Raw genomic sequence first — 16,615 nt, 5'->3', positions numbered from 1 at the left:
GGCACGACGGCTAGACGTTACTCAATTTTAACTGTAGAGAAGCTTCGCTTCTATTCCAAAAAACACTGAGGTTTTATACACGAATCACAAGTCTACTGATACAAAGTTGTAACAATACTAAAGTCAATATTTACAGAGTTAGGGTGGGTTAAATGTGATAACAATAAATTCCTTCCCTTTACATATTTTGGGGAAAGGGAAAAACAACATAATAAAGGCAGTGTTTACAAATTTAGGATGGGTTAAGTACGATAATAATAGATTCCTCCCCTTTATATATTTATGTGGGGAAAGAATCAACGATGGTACAAGATGGTGATCATAACTATTTTCAGATATCTTCAAACTTGATTTACCCCCTCTCTTTTTACATTCCCTTTGAAGTGGATAATTCTGGATTATCTATTATGTGATAAGGTGTTTATACAAGTGCGCCAATGTTCTTTTTTTAAAATTGTTAAAAAATGACATCTGTTTGGTTTTCCTTTGCAATTAAGCTTTTTTTTAGGTACAGGGAAGGTTTTTAACTATTTTGGGAGAACGTATCTCCACTCTCCCAATTTAAAATCCCCCCCCAAAAATTTTTTTCTGAATATTTCTTATTAAAACTCAAATTAAAAAGTAGAAGGGCGGTTGACATATCCCCCTCCCACCTTAAGAACACCTAGAGGCTTCGTTGCCCCTAGTCTTTCTTAAAATAAAAGCTATGTCTTGCATTTTTTTTTCAATTAGGTGTTTGATCACGAATTTTATATAGTAAAAATATTTTTCTTATTTAATTGTTATCCTAATAGATAAAAGTTATGCTTGAAAATTGGTTTAATATCTATTATTATATGTTGTATTTTTAGATAAACGTGATAATTGTGATCAGAATTTGCGTATCATTTGCGTCATTTCTATTTTCAGATATTTATTACCCTTCATCGAATCAACAAAACAAAAGATATACAAAATTATGGTTAACCTAAAATAGATAGATTTGCAAGCGCATTAATATGAGAAGGAGCGCAGCAAAGACGTCCAAGGGGGGGGGGGGTAAAGTGGGGATTACCTCACCCAAGCAAAAATTACCCCCGGGGTAAAAAATTTTTTTGGGGGGCGGGTAAAAAAAATTGCGGCATTTTACCCTCCCCTTAAAAAAATTTTACACCCCCCCAAAAAAAAGCTTGGACGCCCTTGGAGCGCAGCCATTCTTAAGTATAGGTCTGTCCGCTACACTAATAATGATTTATTTTTAGGTTGAAACACACCACGTAGCATTGGAGGAAAATGAAGTGAAACTAAATCTGACTGTCATAGATACTCCAGGTGAGAACATAATAAGCCTTTTTGTAGTGCCTATAAAAATGAAATCTTACTTGCCTGCCATTGGTCAATTAAAATGTATACTGAAGTGCCATTGGTAATTTAGTTTGTGTATTGGTCTATCATTGGTCATTTGTATTGTATGACGTCATTTTATTTAAAGGCACTGTAGAGATCTTTGAACATTATGACTAAATCGCCTTATATCATTTGAATTATGCATGTTTATTGTTAAATAGCAATGAGTACTATAGTCCATCAATCTAATATTATAAAGAAGTAAGGATTTTTCTCATAAGCTATGAAACCGTAGCAACTCTGTAGTCGTTACTAGAAAGTCTGTACGTCCATTTACAACAAACTTATATTTAACTTTTTTGATCTAATCATTAATCCAATTTTTTTAGAAAAAAAATGTTTCCTAGGACAACAGGGTAAAATATTTTAAGCAAATGTAAGTATGTCCTTAAACAGAATCCTTTATTTGCGCAATTTTGCAATAAGTTTTTATACAATTTTCTTTATACTGTGATATCAATATTCTTCTTATTAAGTTTTCACTCTTCAGAATAGTTCATGATCGTTTATTCTACGGTTTAAATTCAAAGCTTCGCTTTTATGGCTCTTGTCATCCTTGTTTCTAAAATCAAACCCAGGAAGGTGGGGGAGCAGCCTCTAGAATTGGAAACAATAAAATAGACTAGCTGACATAAGACTAAAAAAAGTCTGATTAATCATAATAAACATTAGTTTTCTTCTTACACAATGATCACGGGACAGGGTTAATATCCTCTTAGAAATATTTTTTTTAAGTTTTGAAAAATGTTTTTCTTCGCAACCTCCCCCCCCCCCCCCCACATAACTATGAACTCTTGCCGCAGCGCTCGGCACCCTTGTCTGCCTAGCCGCAGCGCTCGCCCCCTAGCCTAACTAGCCGCAAAATTGAAAAAAGAGGATAACGCCGGGATACGAAAATGCAAAATATATTGAAAATGAAATGAATTAAAAATGAATTTGTTTTTCGTGTGTTTGTCAGTTTTGGTTAGGTTATATTGGGTACAGGGTGCCTCTGCAGGGATAGTGTATTGCATGAACGTACAAGTTCCGAGGGGTTAGGCATAGGAGGTAATAAAAACCCATTATTTTTAATTCATTTCAAAAATAAAGTAGGGGTTGGGGATAGGGGTAGGGGTAGGGGGGCCGGTGCATGCTAGGGTCTTTGAGGAAAAGCACCGAACAATTTAACTGTCATTGCCATCTCCCTAGCTGGTGCTTACCGAATCTTTTTCACAGGAAAAACTCTGGTTTACTCAGCATTATTAATCAGGAAAAGGATATTTCATCTAAAGAAATCACAATTGTGACAACTTGTTTTCTTATGTATGCTGAGGAAACAATAACAGTTGCTAATGGTTATCTAGAAATAAAATGATTTTTTTATTGAAATAGAACTGATATATTCTAATAATAAGTTGGAGGCAACATTATTCCTGAGATAAAATTGATTTGCCCAATTAAAAACTAATTTTGGAGATTTTCTCGATTATTACCTTTAAACCTCCACTTAACCTCATGTAGACATGTCATACTAGCCGTTTTAGTGTTTTGTTTAGCCCCGGTCGGGGGGGAAGTGGGGTTTGAACATCAAAGTTTATTCTATAACATATTCTGTCAAACTGAAGTTCTTCTCATTTTTAGGTTTTGGAGATGCGGTTGATAATACAAATTGTTGGCTCCCAATAGTCTCCTATATTGGTAAGGTATATCAATATTATGCCAATGGCGTGTTTGTTTTTTATAAAGTTTACAATTTTTACATTTAAATAGATACTTTGATATATGTTAAAACATGTATTAGGCCATAACTTAAAAATCCTTGCAAAACATATATTTAAATATCATTCTATCTATAAACAATTTTAATATCAATATATTAGAGTAAAACACTAGAGGGAGAAAGGTAGTTGTCTGTATATACATCTATACTATAGATATATCTGTTATTAACATAATAAAAACATGTTTTAGATGACCAATTTGAAATATTTTTGGACAGCGAATCTCGAGTACACAGACAGGCTAATGTTCAAGATACAAGAGTACATGCTTGCTTGTACTTTATAGCTCCTACAGGTTAGATAGATAAATAGATGTATTGATAGAAAGGTAGACTAATGTTCAAGATACAAGGGTACATGCTTGCTTGTACTTTATTGCTCCTACAGGTAAGATAGATAGATAGATAGTTTCTGTGCTTTAATTTCCTCAAATCGACTGTAAGACCAGGAGAGTACTCACGTAATAGAAGAATATTAGATACATCAGCAACCCAGAAAATTCTTGACTCACTATTAGAAGTAATAAGTTACCCGCAATTATGGCTTAGTGGTTTAACGTCCGCTTATCTGTTGGGGAGGTGTCGGGTTCGAGTCCCCAGACCGCATCAATACTAAAGATGTAAAATTAGTACCTACTGCTGCTCTTTCAGGCGTTAGAGATTTGGAGTAAGAGTAGGGGGGAAGCCTTAGCCCTAAATCAGGTATGCATGGGTGGTCCTTGGCATGGTTCACTAGTGATCGAAAAACGCTGTAAGGTCATAGGTTGATTGAAAAGTCCTTGTGGACGTGTATATAATCAGGGATCTAAAGGAACAAAGGATCTACTGCAGTTCACGGTAAAATATTGCTGGTAACGAATATTGCCAAGAATTTATAAATTTTAAAGGCTGCTAGCTGCCAAACGGCTGAACGTACAGATCATGCCCGCACACTGTTTTAAGCAGCATAAGAAGGCCTACAAATAATCTGGAATAGCCATAAATCAATAATGCATAATTATCTCGCAGTAGAAATGCACAAAAAAGGCCTATTTTACGCGTTTTTTCTTCAGTGAAGCTTTCCCTGTACATCATCGGATCTTGGCTATTTTAGATTATTTGTAGGCCTTTTATACCGCTTAAAATGGTGTGCGGGTATAATCTGTACGTTCAGCCGTTTAGCAGCTAGCAGCCTTTAAAATTCATAGATTTTTGGCAATATTCGTTACCAGCAATATTTTACCGTGAACTGCAGTAGATCCGGGATAAGACATTTGATGATAAATTGATGTATATCCCCAATAATAATACACAAAATTACCACCCCTGTAGATTACATTTAGTAGTTGAAACTTTTGGACACTCAACTTAATGAACCGACCAATCAAAATTTAATCAAAATTTCCAAAAGTTTTTAAAAATGTTATTATAAAACTTTGGGGACTAATGTAATAAACAGCCCAAAGTCCCCTTCCTCCATGGTAAATAACGTTGTCATGATGTATGAATAGTCTTATGGTGTGGTGTGGCTAATATAATTATACAATTATAGAACCTCTAATTAGTATAAGACCAGATATATTATATGTGTTTAAGAGTAGGGGCCCTTTATAGATAGAAGGAAGGTCGCCTCCCCTCCCCCCCTTCTCTAATTTTAGTTTGAAATAGTTTTCATAGTAAAAAGGAGAGCCATATCGGTCAAGCGGTTAACAAGATCTTGCGGACTTACAGAGACACACAGCCATGTGACGTCATAAATATGAGGTTTTTTTAGGGGTTTTCTAACCCACTTCTCCTCTCATCTCCATTATTTTTGTGACGTCACATGGCTGATTTTTGAGACAGTTTTTAAAATTACCTAAAAATTGACGAAATTTTGAAAAAAATGTAATATAATATTTCCAAAGCTTAAGGGTCAAGACAATATTTAAAAGCCAACAAACGAGAAACGTATTGATAAACTCACAATTCAAAATTTAAAAATTTTTCATATCTTTTTATACTTTTTAGAATTTTCAAACGTATATGTAACATAGTACTAAACTAGGTAAATAATATTAAATGTAATTAATTCTGAACTAATTAAACTAACACAGTACAGACATATTTTGTAGGGACAGCCGACACAAGGCCATAGTCTTCAGGGGAGATAACATGGTATTTTTTAGGGATGGAGGGGGGGAGTGATTTAAGTTGACCCTTAACTTTTGAGGTAGTGAAAAAAATGATTCATTTTTTTATTGGGAGGGGGGGTGATTTCTCATAGGCGGATTAAGGTAACCTTCCACGAAATAATTCTTCCCAGGATCTATAAGAAGCTTCACTATATCGGTAAAAGTGTTAGCAAGTTCTTAAGCTACAAACATAAAGACAAACATTGTTTTACCTTTTTGAAAGTCTGAAAAAAAACATCAAATCTTTTATTATTTTAAGATTTTCAGAGCAATTTTGAAATTTGGCTTAGAAATATTCGGCTGCTGAGTCTTATGATTTTTAAAACTTATTACATACTATTAGCTATCTTACATAAATCAGGAAAATTAAATTTAAAAAAATAAAATTCAATAACTTCTGTAACATAATTCTATCATGAATAATTTAAATTAGATAACCAGGGTTAAAGATAGGTCAATGGGAAAAGATTTTAATTTCATGGTTTAAAACTGTATTTTGTTACTGATAAATTAGCTGAAATATTTGAGGATTAGATGTTTTAGCTTAGATAGCAGCAGAGTTTTAAATTCTGTCTTTTTAATAGGGTTGTTTCTAGAAAGAAGAAATTTTTTAAAAAGAGTAGTTTCCTGTAAAACAAGGATGACAACATTCAAAAAAGCAGAAATGAAGCAGAAAATAAATATTTAAGTTTAAAAAAAATTTTAAGAAAATTTGTTGTAAAACTGCTTAAGTAGAGGATACTTTTTATGGACAAATTTAAAATTTTAGGACTTGATTATAAAGAATCTTTGCTTATAAAATTTTGTTTCAAAAAATCAGATTAAAAGGAAAATTATATTACATGAAACATTTGAGTCAACAAATGAAAAAAAAACAGCATATTTTAAATGGACGTACGGACTGTCTGATAAAGGTTATAGAGTTGCTATGCTTTCTAAATTGTACCTAATTGGCATAGGAATCATCATGCATAGTTTTAAATCGATAAGACACTTTTAACATGTCTAATTTAAAGCAAAGCGCTAACGGACCCTAAATATAGAAAAGCCTCTCTTTTAAAAATACTTTTAAGGTCACGGATTGAAGCCACTGGATGTTGAATTTATGAGAAAGATTCACAAGAAAGTTAATATTATACCAGTCATTGGCAAGTCTGATTGCTGTACAAAAGCAGAACTCCAACGATTTAAAGCCAAGGTATATTCTTTTCAGTATGGCTTCGAAATCGATTAATATCCGCTGGATTATAACCGATTCTAAGACATACTGAAAAATAATGTATGGCAGCGGATTAAAGACAATTTTCCAAGAATATTGAAATAAAAATCATAAAATTAATACCAGTTTTTTTTGCTCGGGCTAACAAAACTGGTTTTAATCTTATCATTTTTATTTTGATATCCGCGGAAAACTGTTTATGATACGATGCTATGAACAACTATTCTTTCATTTTCAGGAAAGCTTTAACTTTAAATAAGAACTAAATCCGAAAATAATATCTGTCTTTTTGTGTGTGTAGAGAAGGATATCGCTGACTGCAATACCGATATGGTTCTTATTTACAGTGAAGGTCCAGGGAATGTTTTTAACTATGTTTGGGGAGGGATTATACTACCGCGCCCCTAGAAAAATGACCACCCCCTTCAAGTACCTAAATGCCTCTAGCCGCTGCTGGTTCAAAATAATGTACCAATTTTCTATCTATCCATCTACCCAGGGATTTAGATTTGTGGGATTGACAATGGCCTATAAATTGATATACATTCCTAATTAAATTAAATTACCCCTTTTGCACATAATGATTAGTGGTTGAAACTCATCTTAATGAGCCAACCAATAAACCTATACAAAAGTCCCAAAAGTTGTTAAGCCAACGAATAAGAAAACTTTGGAGACTAGTGTAATAAACAGCCCTATGTCCCCTTCCTACGTACCAGCATAATGATATCTATCTATCTAGATAAGACAACAGCTGGAAGAGAAGAACATAGAATCATACGACTTTCCTGATACAGAGCTAAATACGGTAATAAACATACCTATTTTAGAGGTAGTACATCTACATTTTATAAAAAGAAAAAATCATTTTTGGAAAAGGCCATATTTCTCATTGGAACTGTTATATCATGATCAAGTCACTTATTTTAGTCTAAAACCTTCACTGGTCTAGTATAGAGCTCGAGCGGTCATGTTGCTAACAAGATCTCAGAAGATACATAAATAGATAGACAAAATTCCTTTTACTTATATAGAATTATAAAAAGTTCTGTTAAAATAAACTTTTTCTTTGTATCTTAATTTTTTTTTGCTGCTAAGTTTAAGTCAATTTTAGGATTCGACTACTTTTTACAGTCAACTTTAACAATCTAAAAGTAAAAGTTTACAATTTAATCTTTTTCAAAATAATTTATGACATTTTTTATATAGATTCATGTTAAATATCTTTGATCATATTTGTTGTTATCTAATGTCTTATACCTTTATTTTTTTGACAAAATTAATTAAAAATTATTGCAAAAACCGAAATATATCTTTATGTCTTAAAATAGTGTATTTAAAAAAAATAGGTTGAAAAATATACTAACTTTAAAATATTGTTAAAACAATCTAAACAGGTTCTATAAAAATGTTTTAGGAAGATTTTTGGATGAGAGAGATAATACCTTTTGCTGTAGTTGGATCCACTCACTCTATTGTCACAGGTTATACAATGGCTTTGCTGAATTTGGTAATCAATCCAATTCATAATAAAGACGTTAAAAATGGTATCTTATTCTACTATGTTTGGAACGTGACATAATTTGAGGAATGCACCGGCGATTAAACAGGAGTAACTTATTTCTATGCACAGCTCAGATAGGACTTCAAGATAGGGGTAGAAGGTTGGAATTAATCTTTTTCGTTCAAGCAGTTTCAAAAAAAAGGTGATTTAAAGCAAAAGCCTGCGAAAGGAGGGTGTATCAACAGCCCTTTTGAAAAAGAAGGAAGGCCTGTCATAATTTTCATATCTTCAAGGTTTCACACCCATTGACAAAACTGCCACTGATTACAAATCCAATTATGGTTGCAATTTAATTCAATGACAAATATTTGTATGCACTTTCCTCGGATTAACATACAGACACATGACCCAGCTAAAGATTGGCTGCGCTACTAAAAATCAAAATTTTTAATTATTTTTTAGATTCTGGTAAGCAACGAGTAAGAGAATATCCATGGGGCGTTGTCAATATTGATGATAAGGTTAGCTATAAATATCACTCATTCAAATGATAATTCTAAAAATTTTCGAACAAAATTTAAAAATAAAAAAGAGAAACATAGAACGTGTAGAAATTGTTTTCAGAAACTTAAAAATTAAAGTAAAAGTTGAAAATAAGACAGGCAAACTTACATCCTACTCCTATGGCAGATAAGTATCCAATTACTGCCAAGGTAGACTGGAAACTATTTTCCAGTATGGCTTCTATCCAGATTAGAATCCGCTGGATTAGAACCAGTTCTCAATCATAATGAAAAGTCATGAATAGCAACGTATTACAGAAAATGTTAAAACAAAATAATAAAATTAATACCGGTTGTAATCTCATAATTTTTCATTTAAATATCCGCGGAAAACTGTTTATAATACGATGCGATAAATAATTATTCTTATGCTCTTAGCCACAAAAAAATTAACTTCAACGAAAGGCATGAAAATAAAAAAAAAACCTTCTTAGGTCGAGCCTCTAGATGTAAGGGGCAAAGCAACTAGTTGATTTAAAACACACTTCTTTTTATTTTTCTTTCTCTCGATATAAATAATCTAATACATTAGATACGAATAAGACACAAAATAACCATAAATATAAATAACTAATTGGAATAATCTGATTCAGCTTATATACACAACCATCAAAGGTTGCATTATATAAGAAGACATATATTCAAAAATGTAAAAGCTAAAAATTCTAATAGAAATAAGAAATGTAAGTTGAAAGAAGTCCAAAAAATAGCCCAAACCCATACCAAGACTTAAATCTACAAATTGATATCTTAAATCACGGGCCATATTCTTTATAAAAATGGAAAACGTTTTAGTAGTTATTAAAATTTAAGCTTCAGAAAAAAATCCTTACTACTTTGTATATAGGATTCAACATTAAAACTGTTTTTAGCATTAATTGTTTGATACTATTATAAAGTAGTTAGCTTTTTTTGTCTGTAGCAAATTATCTCGCTAACTGCTGAACCCATATGGTTCTTCTCAATAGGGATACTTCTTATAGGTCCAGGGAAGGTTTTTACCTATTTTGAGGGATGGTATCTCCACCCTCCAAATTAAGTACCCGTCCCATTCAATGTTTTTTATACTTTAAAAAAAACTAAAATTGAAAATCGGTAGGATTGGTTGACTTTTCTCTCTGCTACCTTAAATGCTTCTAGGCGCTTCTAGGGGCGTAGCCTCTAGTTTGAAATATTTTTTACTTAGGACCAATGTGATTTTGGACCCCTGAGGAGTTTGTTACTCTCCCACCATATGCAGGATTTAAGGTAAGTGTTATCGTCCTATTACAGGCCAGTATTCATTTTAATTGACCAATGGTAGGCCAGGATGACGTCATTTTTTATAGGCAGTATAAAAAGCTTCGTTGGATAAAATTACTTATTTTTGTACAACTAGCGGACCTTCAGGGATTAGTTGGGAGGGGGGGTTGTGAAATCCAATGCCTTGTATCTGACCATAGGTCATCCATTAAAGCTGACAAACTAATACAAGAATAATAACAAGATATAAAGAATTTTAAATTATTTCTCAGTATCGCATCGAAATCGATTAATATCCGCTTTTTAGAACAGGTTCTAAGCCATATTGAAAAATTATGTAAAGCAAGAATATTAAAATGTACAATCATAATATCCAAACTAATTTTGTTAGCCCGTGCCTTTGGCATCTCGGAGCTAAAAAAACTGGTTTTAATTTTAAAATTGTACATTTTTATATCCACGGAAACCTGTTTATAATACGATGCGATAAATAATAATTCTTATTTTCAGGGAAGTAACCCATTACAAGCATTACGAGAATTACAGGCGGGATAAATTATCAAGAAATTTGTGCAACAGCAGTTTACAGCTATATGCTTCTCTTTCTACTTGCCAGGTAGTAAAAGCAGGGGATATTAGACTGTTTATTACACTAGTCCCCAAAGTTTTATAATAACGTTTTCTTATTTGTTGGCTCAACCACTTTGGGGACTGTTTTTAAATTTTTATTACTTTTGTTTATTGTCCGAACGTTTCAACCACTTATTGTAATCTACAGAATGGGTAATTTTGTGTACATCAATTAAAAGACATGATATTTCACCCACAAAAAAAATATTTGCTGTATAGGTTCTAAGTTTTGTTAATAAAATTACATAACTTTATAATACACTCCTCTTTCTTTGAGATGTCAAAAAAAGATGATGCGTTATTAAAATTATCATACCAAATTGCCCAAGAAATAATTTTTATAGTATAAAATCTATTACATAATCAATTCTTGTCAAAACTAACATTTTTAAATTGAAGTTTCTGATAATAGTTGCTACTCTATCAAGATTATGCCCTATTGTAACAAGAATCTTCATGTAGGGTTTTATATGAAAATGACCATCAACCGCTCTAATTTTAAAATAAGAACCTTACGATCTAAGGACTAGAACAATTAAAATATAAAAAAAGGTTCACTTTAAATACCTGTATTTTAAACCAGAGATCTAAAGTGATAAGACAATAGACAATAAATTGATGTACATACCATTCCCCCACGACGATACATTTAATCCTTCTTCTGTGGTTTAAACGTTTGAACACTCAACTTATTGACCCATTCAATCAAAATTTACTGAAGTTCTGAGAATAAGAAAACATTATTATAAAACGTTCGGGACCAGTGTAATAAACAGCCCAGTGTCCCCTCTCTCTATTCTTTAAAACACATAGTTAGATTAAAAATAATTAAATGCAGTTTGAACTTAACAAAACATTTGACATATTGTAGTAAATATGATTACATAAAAGAATTTATTTGTTTCAGAGCTACCCGTCAGATATTAATAATTCAGGTTCATTACAACAATTAGTTATTTTTTTCCGTCTTATTCATGGTTTAATTGCGCTGCTACTCTATAATCATGGCTAGGATAAGTCCGTTTGGAACTTGCAGCAATATATGATAACTAATTCAGAGCTTTACCACAGGCTATAACATCTACAACACTATCCCCCCAAAATGTATAAGTATAGATTTTTAACCGAGACAACTACCTGGCTCAAGTGGTAGAGACCCCTTATGTCTGCTAGCAAATAGCTTACTGCTCTTTTGTAGTGACTTGTATGTGTAATATTTCCGACGCATTTGACTTATATTCAAAGACCCAATTGAAAATCGGAGGGTTAGAGTTGCATGTAGCTCGTGCCCCCTCTATTCTTCTACTTAAATCTATCCTCCTTAATAATATCGAATATTTAGATGAAATTAATTGCTAGCTTTTATTAGCTATATATCTTTAACACATACTGGTTTACGTTTGATATATTTTGTGTTGCTTGCATTCACATTGATATAAGTGTTCCTGTTCGATAGTTTTAGGACAATAATATGTCTATTAGACATTCCTTTTAATAATTAAATTAGACATCAACGTACACAATCTATATAAACTAAAAATTAAAAGAATACTTTAGTAAATAAACTCTATATAACATACTATAGTTGTGATGTTTGTAAAAAGTTGAATTTAAAACTGAAGAAAGAACTGCAGATAATATTTTAGCAAGGAACAGCAGCCCGCAACCTAGGTTCAAATACAAACAAAAATCCCAATTTTAGCTAGAGTTGTATATCAATATATGAAATTCGAAAAATACACATCTTGTGTGATATTTAAAGCTTCTTATTTTAAATGGTCCAAAGTATTTCAGACGGTCAATTCAATGAAATTTAAAAAATATTATTTTTCTCTTTATTTTTTAATGAGCTTCTTGTAACGAAGCTACTCTACTCATAATTTACTTTGTTTGCCCGTCATTCCGTAAAGCTTTGGGGCAAATCTACTTTTCTCGCTTGCCAAAGATTATACACTACAGTATACAACTTGCTTGGCCAGCCAGTCTGAAATGCTACAAAATACATTTAAGCATATGTTTTTCCATTATCCTTTAATTTTCTTTAACTCCTCCTTTTTTATGAACATTGAACAATAATATAGTCTGTAACTCGGCTTCTCCGTGAGCTTTTGTGCTTTACTACTCATGAATGTTGTGATCATTGTTTGTATTTTTACTATAACTTCTAGTGTTACCCCACCACCCCCTCCAATACCCAACTCTGAAAATCATAAACTCCACTTGCTAGCAGACCAAGATGAATCTAACGCTAAAAAGAAGCAGAACAAAAAGGTTTGGTTTTACTCCCGGTTTAATGGTTTCCGTTTTTGAAATATTAACTAACATAAATCTAGTTACGTTAGTTTTAAAAATGACTAATGAAAATGGTCTATATATTTACAAAACCATAAGATATAAACACACGTGCACAATAGATCAACTACATATTTATCTATTACTAATCAGAGGATGCGCTTCTAGCATCGAGGAGCTCTCTATTCGAATTTGCTGAAGGGAGAGCTGAAAAAAAACATGAAAACTTATCAATAGTTTGAAACCTGTAAAAAAGATAAGAAGATCTTTCTAGTGCAAATAAAGAAAGGGGAGGGTTTTAAAAACTTATAGTCAAAGTATCCGAAATGACGTCATAATTCATCATCCTAATATGACGTCATTTGGAATTAATTTTGCCCAACAGTACTTTTTATTTATCCCCTTTTTATAGGAACTATTAAGAGCTTCACAAGATAACTCTTTCAGTTAGGAGTTATCTAAATCTTAAGCCATACAAATTAGAAAATTGCTAGCTTAATCTCGCTAGTTGTTCTGAACTTTGTTTTAATATTTGGCATGTGAAATATTGCTATAATACATACAAACACGATTGTCTTTGTTTAGCTATGTGGAAGATACAATTCAATGTCAATGGCTGAGCTCAGATCTAAATCTTCGGATCTGACCGGATTCAGGTACATACAGTATATACACATAGGATCTAAAGAGATAAGACAATGGCTGATAAATTGATGTACAATGTACATCCCCAATGATACACCAAACTATCCCTTCTGTAGATTTAAATTAGTGGTTGTAACGTTTTAACACAACTAAATGAACAAAATACAAAAAAAATGTTAAGCTAACGAATGAGAAAACATTATTACAGAACTTATAGATTTTGTCATTTTCTATGAATTATATAATATTCACTTTCTTCCCTTTCTTTTTATGACAATTGTACATGTGCTATATAACTCACTTTGACCGATTGTCCAGCTACTTATGGATATTGCCATCCTTGTTTTTGTAATAGTTTTTTATTTTCAGAAGTGTTTTATCCTCGTGGAAGAGAACAAGATTTAGTGACTCAGCAACATTTAAATAATAATAATCACATTACTATTGTATTAATATTGCAGGGCTCGGCAGCCGTGTGTAAGCTTTATTGAAATCGTCATATCATAACTTTAAATTCAACTGGATGTCTAAACCTGTTCCTAAACAGACCATCCATCTTTTAAAAAAAATATTTTCACATAAGCAGGTTTAATTGAGGCTAAGGCGCGGCTGCCGGGCCCTAATTTATATTTTATTTACTTCAGTAATAAGGAATAATGCACCACAAAAAAAAATCTTTTTTTTCATTCTAAAATATTAAGATTAGATTTTTCTCAGTGTCAAATTGAAAATAGTGATGATAGACAGCTTTCTACGGACATTAAAATGGAAGAGTAAAAAATTAGGACCACTTTTCTTAGCCTCTAGTGACAAAATGTCCTGGCTAATAAAAATGGTATTAATTTTATTATTTTTATTTTGCTATTAGCAAAAAAATTGTCTGTAATTCGATGATATGTAGTATTTTTAACCCTTACAGATCGGGCCCCAATTCCCACCTTAATAGATCGGGGGGGGGGGGGGGGGGGGGCTCAAAGAGCCCCCCCTCTATCTCGGCTCCTGGTACAGATAAAGACGTAAAATTTTTTTCTGGTGGTTCATGTGTATTTTTAGAGAAAATTACTTTTTCTAGTCATAGCAGTCAGACCGCTCCTTAGCCGCTTTTTAGCGGCCAGCCGCTAAATTTTAAAACAGCTGTAGAGCGGCCAATTTTGCAGCTAGGATGACCAAATATTAGGACGAACTTTTATTTTTCATAACAAAAAAATTACTTTTTCTGATCATCGCTGAAAAACGGCAAATAACGGAAACCGCCATTTTCGGCGGTTACGGCGGTAAAACGGCGGTTGGCGGCGCAAAATAATATTTTTATCTGTTTATTATTGCTCAAGGATTTACCAAAAAAATTATAGGTCTCTAGCTGTAATAGAAGCCACGATATTCATGATATATGTCTGTAGTAAAAGCCGGACAAAAATCGGTCATAAAGTCGGTCAGGGAGCGGTCAAACGGTCATAACACCACTTTTCTCAGATGGTCATTGATATCTAAGTATTCACCAAAAAAATTTTAGGTTTCTACCTTATACACAAAAGTCATAATGTAGAAATTAAGATTTATTTAGAATTTTTTTTGCTACCCAACCGACTTTGACCGGACACCACGACCGACACAGACCAGATATCCTAATAAAATCAACTCTTGCCGACGTATAATTACTAAACTTAAAAAGTCATGAAGTTACAGCTCTCCATCTTACCTACAAAAAAATGAGATTGAAAAAACTAGAGGGGGCGGGGCTCTTTGAGCCCCCCCCCCCCCGATCTGTAAGGGTTAATAAAAGAATTTTTCTTTAAATGCATTATCTCTTGTCTCGGTTTTACTTAATAGTAGACAAAAACGTGTTGCTTTCATTTCTATTTGCATAATTAATACTTTTTTATTATATCTAACTTACAAATATATCAAAACTATAGATACATATTTGAATAAAACAAACCAATACTAAAAATACCACATATGTAAATCTTAAATTATAAAACATAAAAACGATACTAGATTTACACCATAAAAACTTAATTTATTGAAATGGTTGTATATTTTTCAACCTAATTGAATTTCTTTCCCCAATTAATAAAGTAAAAATAAAGGATATTTCTTTTTTTAAATTCCCCCTACCCCCTTCCTCCGGGATGGAAATTTGGGAAAAAAACACTTCTGTAGGAACTGTAATACATGATCATTTTTTTTTAAATCTCTGAAATTTTCTGTAATTGTTATGTATATTATACAATAAATATTTATTTAAATATATATTGATTGTAATGTTGACATTGATAGAGGTGTGTTTTTGTTAATATTATGTGTATAATTGGCAATAATTTTTTTAAATAGGCTGAAAAACAATTCTAAAAACCCATGTGAAACCTTAATATTGAAAAAATATCCTGTTGTAAAAATATAATGTACCCATGCCAGGTCTTTTTGTTAAGATCCGGAATTAACTGCAAATTCACTGTGAATTTAAAAAGTGAAAAAAGTGTAAATTTCTCTAATGAAATGATCAAAATTCTAAAATATTTCATATATATATTAGTTGAAAGTAAAAAAAAAATATGTTACAAAATAAAATGATAAACATAAATAAACAAGTATAAATATTTATTAGTAGCGCAGATATAATATTCTACTTCATCTCTAAATTGATAAACAAGGACAAGGTTCTTCATAAAAATAATAGTAACTTAGGGTAGGTAAGTGTGGACTTTTTTGATTGGTTAGTTCATTAAGTTGAGTGTCCAAACGTTTCAACAACTAATTGTAATCTAAAGAAGTGTTAATTCTGTGAATCAAAATTAGGGATGTATATCAATTCATTGACCATTGTCTTATCCCTTTAGATCCCTGGGTAAATTAAAAGGACATTAAAATATGACACATTATTCTTTAATCACATTCTATAGATAACCAGTAAATATTAGAAACGATTTATGTACAGTAATATCAAAGTTTTTAAACAAATTATTCACTCATGCTTGCATAAGGAAGAATATACTTAATAAAGTACCCCAGTTCACAATAGACGTACGTACGTGCGGTCAAACTTTGCTAATTATATAGTAGTTGTGCTACAAATAACTATGTACATATGTGTGTAAATGACTTGCCTTCTTTAGTATTTAGCCTCTCTGTATAGATCTTTGTGAATGCTTAATCAAGAAAATATCATTACGACGCTGTCAATAACACGGTTTTATATCACAATTTCCTAATATTTACTTT

General features: G+C 32.0%; 1 protein-coding gene across 1 annotated transcript in view; it reads left to right on the top strand.

The window, feature by feature from the left end:
- LOC145324591 (septin-1-like) overlaps positions 1–13,820 on the top strand; it is a 65,690-nt gene extending 51,870 nt beyond the window's left edge. Inside the window, exons 10-21 of the mRNA XM_080167172.1 lie at positions 1,242–1,311; positions 3,007–3,063; positions 3,337–3,441; positions 6,372–6,496; positions 7,260–7,325; positions 7,935–8,001; positions 8,484–8,542; positions 9,771–9,832; positions 10,337–10,468; positions 12,625–12,727; positions 13,334–13,404; positions 13,763–13,820. Of these exons, the coding sequence (XP_080023298.1) occupies positions 1,242–1,311; positions 3,007–3,063; positions 3,337–3,441; positions 6,372–6,496; positions 7,260–7,325; positions 7,935–8,001; positions 8,484–8,542; positions 9,771–9,832; positions 10,337–10,468; positions 12,625–12,727; positions 13,334–13,404; positions 13,763–13,820 (975 nt within the window). The remainder of the gene's footprint in view (positions 1–1,241; positions 1,312–3,006; positions 3,064–3,336; positions 3,442–6,371; positions 6,497–7,259; positions 7,326–7,934; positions 8,002–8,483; positions 8,543–9,770; positions 9,833–10,336; positions 10,469–12,624; positions 12,728–13,333; positions 13,405–13,762) is intronic.
- Positions 13,821–16,615: the final 2,795 nt, after the last annotated feature.

This window comes from Acartia tonsa, chromosome 7, assembly GCF_053477335.1.
Source record: "Acartia tonsa isolate MP-2025a chromosome 7, ASM5347733v1, whole genome shotgun sequence".
NCBI lineage: Eukaryota > Metazoa > Arthropoda > Copepoda > Calanoida > Acartiidae > Acartia > Acartia tonsa.
The sequence above is the reverse complement of the archived record's forward strand: the minus strand, read 5'-3'. Positions and strand labels throughout refer to the sequence as shown.